Below are 4545 nucleotides of genomic sequence, written 5' to 3' on the forward strand. Positions count from 1 at the left end.
CTCACCCCAATCCCAGCCGCCCTCGGAGAAGCTCTGGGTACCACAGGGGAGGTCCTTCCTGGGGACCCCTGAGTCTGCTCAGCTAAGCCTTCGATAAGCTAGGGGAGGAGACTTGGTAGAAATGTCCAATAGGCCCAGCGATGTGCCCACCTTCCCCACTTCAGACAGGTCTGTACTATTTTACCTGGAGGCAGAGCTGAGCTAGGTAAAGCCAGATCTCTGAGTTATGGTAACTTATCCTGGCCCCAGCTGGTTTCTCAAGGTTGTAATGGTCCTGAAAGCAATGTTGATTTTGTGAACATAAGGTGTTATCTAAATATTTACTCAAGTACTATGGGTAACTTCTTTATATATGGTCCCTTCTGACCCCCAGATCTTCCTCTGCCTTGTATGGGCCCTTCTTGGATGTGTGGTTTCTAAGAGGCAGAGGGTTGGCTCTAGGGATGGGGAAGGTACCAATGGGAATGGGATTTACCTCCTACCAGGGGTGGTTAACTTTAGAGAATTTACCATCCCCTGAAGATGCGATAGCCACAAACAGGCAGGCTCAGGTCCCTCTCAGGAGGAGGCTGCAGGAGAAGGGCATGCCCAGGAGAAGTGCCTGTTGCTCTGGTGAAGGGGACTGTGCTCATACTGCTTTCCCCCACCCCCACTCTCCACCCCATTGTCTCCTCATTTCACCTCCTTCTGTGTGGTGGTAGGACCTGCGGGAGGAGTGCATCAAGCTGAAGAAGAGGGTGTTTGACCTGGAACGGCAGAACCAGATGCTGAGTGCCCTGTTTCAGCAGAAACTCCAGCTCACAACAGGCTCCCTCCCTCAGGTGGGCACAAGCCGTTCTTCCCTCATCATATCTCAGATTCCTGCCTCCACAAGCCCCATCATCATCTCCACCCTTTTTTTTCCCCAAACACCTACAGAAGCAAGCTGTTAGCCATTCCCCTCCATTCTGGGGCCTGTCCATCCAGGGAAGGCCTGCCTAGTCTGATAGATATGAGCCTTAGATGGGGTAAAAAATCCCTAAGACCCCTTTAAGTGGGCTGTACCTCACCTCACCGGTGCTCCCCACCCAGCTGAGTGGCATCGCTTCGTGATGACAAAGAAGGTTCTTGTTCTTACCCTGTGTGGGGAGATGGGTGGAGGCTGAAAATAAAATTATTTCATGCTCCCAAGGGACCCCTTTGGCCACTGCATTTCCTCTTCTTGGCCAGAGGTAGGGTGGGACTGGGTGGAAGGCACCCATTGCTTGGTGTCACAGAAAGGTCAGGAAAGGCACTTGACTGGATAACTGTGTGTGCATATTGCAGTGCTCACTCACGACTCTGGCCACAGACCCTGGTCCCTGCTTCTAGCCCTGACACCTGCCTTACCCAGGAGAAGCAGGAGGATACTAAGATGTCACTTGGGGTCACTCGATCAGGAAGCCTCAAGGGTGGAGTGAGACGTGGGGGTGAGAGGATCAGGAGCAACTCTAGGTACCTGAGCTGAACAGCAGGTTCTAAAGTCAGATGACATACACCTCACCTCACCCCACCCCTGACCTTGACAAGAAGAGAAATACTCTGTGTGTGTGTGTGTGTGTGTGTGTGTGTGTGTGTCTGTCTGTCTGTCTGTCTGTCTGTCTGTCTATCTGATGCAAACCAGGCAGCTCTTGGCCCCCGGACCCTAAGCAGGATGCCCTCTGCTCCTTGGGAAGCCTGACCCCTGGCAGAGGAAGCCTGTCATCACCATGGCCTTTCTGTAGCCACTGTCCACCAGGCTGGTGCAGAGCTGGGCGAATCAGCGGCAGGGACTATAGCTTCCCCGGCCCTGAGTCCTGCCCTGCTACAGAGTTCACCCTGGAATCCCCAGAGTCCTAAGCATACCGGCCAGTCTCGCTCCGTCTATACTATTCTCAGTTACTGCTGATAAAAGAGGTGTCGGTCATCCTTAAATCATTTCTTTTTCACTTAAATGACTTCTGGGATTTGAATTTAGGATTTTTAAATGAATTTTGGAGTTTGGGACAATAGATTTATCTTCCCCAGAGGTGACATGACAATGGAAAGAACATGAACCTTGGCCTCAGATAAACTTGGATTAGATCCCTAACTTAGCTAATTCTTAGCTGTATGACCTTGGGCAAATTATGTAACCTTACGAAGCACCGTTTCTTATAGATAGGGATAAAAATATCTATATTGCAGGTTATTGTGATGATTAAATGAGATAATATGTAGTGCTTGGCCCATAGTAGTCAATGATTGGCAACTATTTACTATTATTAATGTTATTCTCAAGTTGTGCTTTGCCAAGATGAAAGCTCCATTGAGCAAATGCTAATTTAGCTCTTATTGTGAGCAGTACCTCTGCCACTACATATGGAACTGGACAGGGCTGTGGCCTGTGCAGAGCAAATGTAACCCCCAACGTCTGGGACTTTGCAAGCTACGGACAGCAGTCTGTGCAAAGCAGTAGTACAACAGTAGTACAAAGCAGAGCGCGACAGTGCTGTCCAAGAGCCAGAGGGGAGAAGAGGCCATTAGACACTGGCTGGGAGGGTTCCTTTAACGAGGTGACGTTTGGCCTGGGCCTTGATAGATGGGCGATTTAAAAAGAATGGAATAGGCGGTGGAGAAAAGGGATTCCCTGGGGAAGGAACAGAGCAAGGAAGTCTATGGAGTAGCAGGCTGTTCAGCTGGGCTGGAATAAAGGGTGTGTGAAGGAACAATGAGTGAGACAGAGCTGGAGACACTGTCAGGGAAGAACCGGCAGGCCAGGCCCTGATTGCTGGCAGAGGAGTTCAGACTTGTCTCCTTAGGCAGTGGACACGCATAGGAGGCTTTCAGCACAAAGATGCTTTAGAAAAAAAAGAAAAAGGTGCTTTAAGCTGCCTTGTACACTGGATAAGGAAAAGCTACCAAACTGGGTCAAGGAGACTAAAATGCTGAGCAGTGTCCAGGCTAGAAACATGAGGATCTGTGCTGAAGGAGTGGCTGCAGGTGGCCAGAGGGAAGGTAGAGAGATGCTGCAGAGACAGGATTTAAAAGATATGGAGAACGAGAGAAAGGAAAGTGTTAAAGTTGACTGTTATCTAGTTAAGATGCCTCAGCGAAGAAAGTATCATTCTCAGAAACTGAGAGAGAAGTGACTCATATTTAAATACTTCTTTTGTAATCCTCAGTGTAGAAGTTTCACATGAGACCCGTTAGGGGAGACAGAAGTGATAACTCCTGCCATCTTTTCTAGGACCCAGGAACAAAATGCCTCTTCTTTTAGTCTCAGCCTGTGATGCTGGGGTCACAGGCAGTCAGAACAGGAAGGACCCTCTCTGTATTCGGGGAGGAAGCCCCACAGAAAAGCAGAGTGATCCTGGAGGCACAGTGGCACCTGCATTAGGCCTGCCACTGCCCCTCTTTCTCCAAAGCCCCCTGACCGGTCTCACCTCCCTACCACCTGGCTATGCACTTCTTCAGTCTGCCAGTGCTGTGGTCTCCCGAGGCTCCTCTGACCAGGTGGTGGGGACAGTGGTAAAAGCACACCTTGGGCCAGATGTCTCCGAAGGAGAAAACTTGGAAGGATATTTTCCTTCCCTTGGATGGGATGGCCTAGCTCGTGAGGGAGTAGGGACCTGGGACAGAGCACCTGTGCTAACTCTACCTCTTCCTGCAGATCCCATTTGCCCCTCTCCAGCCTCCTTCCGAGCCACCAGCCTCCCCCTCCCTGAGCTCCGCCGAGGGACCAGCCACCTCACTGCCTCTGGGGCGCTGTACTGGGCAGAGAGAGGTAGGAGGGCAGGGGACCGTGGTCTGTGTCCTCACTGAGCCTCTATTGCTGTTTCCCGATGAGTCCCAGGGGAAGGGCTGCTTGCTTCCTGATGTACAGATTCTTGTCCAGGGCTGGGTGTGAGCCCTCAGTTTCACCTCATACCAAGAAAAACAGATCTCCACCCCCAACCACTGGCCAATGTGTTAGTACTGCCGTAAGAGTCATAGTTTACTCTGTGCCAGGCACTGTGCTGAAGACCTGGATCTCATCTATCTTATTTCATGAGGGTAAACATAATTACCATCACATTTTACAGATGGTACAATGAAGCTTAGAGATTAAATAAATTTCCCAAGGCCGTATAACTAGTTAAGTGGTAGATCTGGGACTTGAACCTACAGTCTGGCTCCAGAGCCCATGGAGTTAACCACTACATCATACTGGACTGGGCCCAAGAAGGGGCCTGGCCAAAGCCAGGAAGGGCTTGCGATGGAGTTACTCCCAAGCCCGTTCTCCTTGAGGATCAGGTCAGCAAGCCACTGTTGGACCCAAGAAGGCCTGGGCCTGGCCTGCAGTGACTGACTTAGGACTTGGCCACATCACATCCCTTTCTTGAGTGTTCTTTCTGGAGCCTAAAAATGGACAGGCTTCCCTCTCCTGACATAAGTATAGCTGTCAGAGTTGTAGGTGGTCAGCCCTGTAACCCAAACAGCAGTGAGAAGTGGTGGAGAAGTGGGATTGGGATAACCAGGAAGGGAGGTGGGGTGCCCACCCAACCCCAGTTATGCCTAGAGGAAGAG

At 50.7% G+C, this 4545-nt stretch overlaps 1 protein-coding gene across 3 annotated transcripts in view; it reads left to right on the top strand.

Annotated features, from left to right (window-relative positions):
* Positions 1–4545, top strand: part of NCKAP5L (NCK associated protein 5 like) — a 35979-nt gene that overhangs the window by 18530 nt on the left and 12904 nt on the right. For 2 of the 3 annotated variants that reach the window (XR_003047808.1, XM_025050310.1), the window contains exons 1-2: positions 7–821; positions 3650–3763. Coding sequence is in view for 2 of the 3 variants with exons in the window: in XM_025050310.1 (XP_024906078.1) it covers positions 765–821; positions 3650–3763 (171 nt within the window). In the remaining variant the exon portion in view is untranslated. Of the gene's footprint in view, positions 1–6; positions 822–3649; positions 3764–4545 lie in introns of those variants that run through there. The other variant, XM_006916796.3, reaches the window with a different exon arrangement.

The sequence above is a fragment of the Pteropus alecto genome, unplaced genomic scaffold, assembly GCF_000325575.1.
Source record: "Pteropus alecto unplaced genomic scaffold, ASM32557v1 scaffold196, whole genome shotgun sequence".
NCBI classification, from domain to species: Eukaryota; Metazoa; Chordata; class Mammalia; order Chiroptera; family Pteropodidae; genus Pteropus; species Pteropus alecto.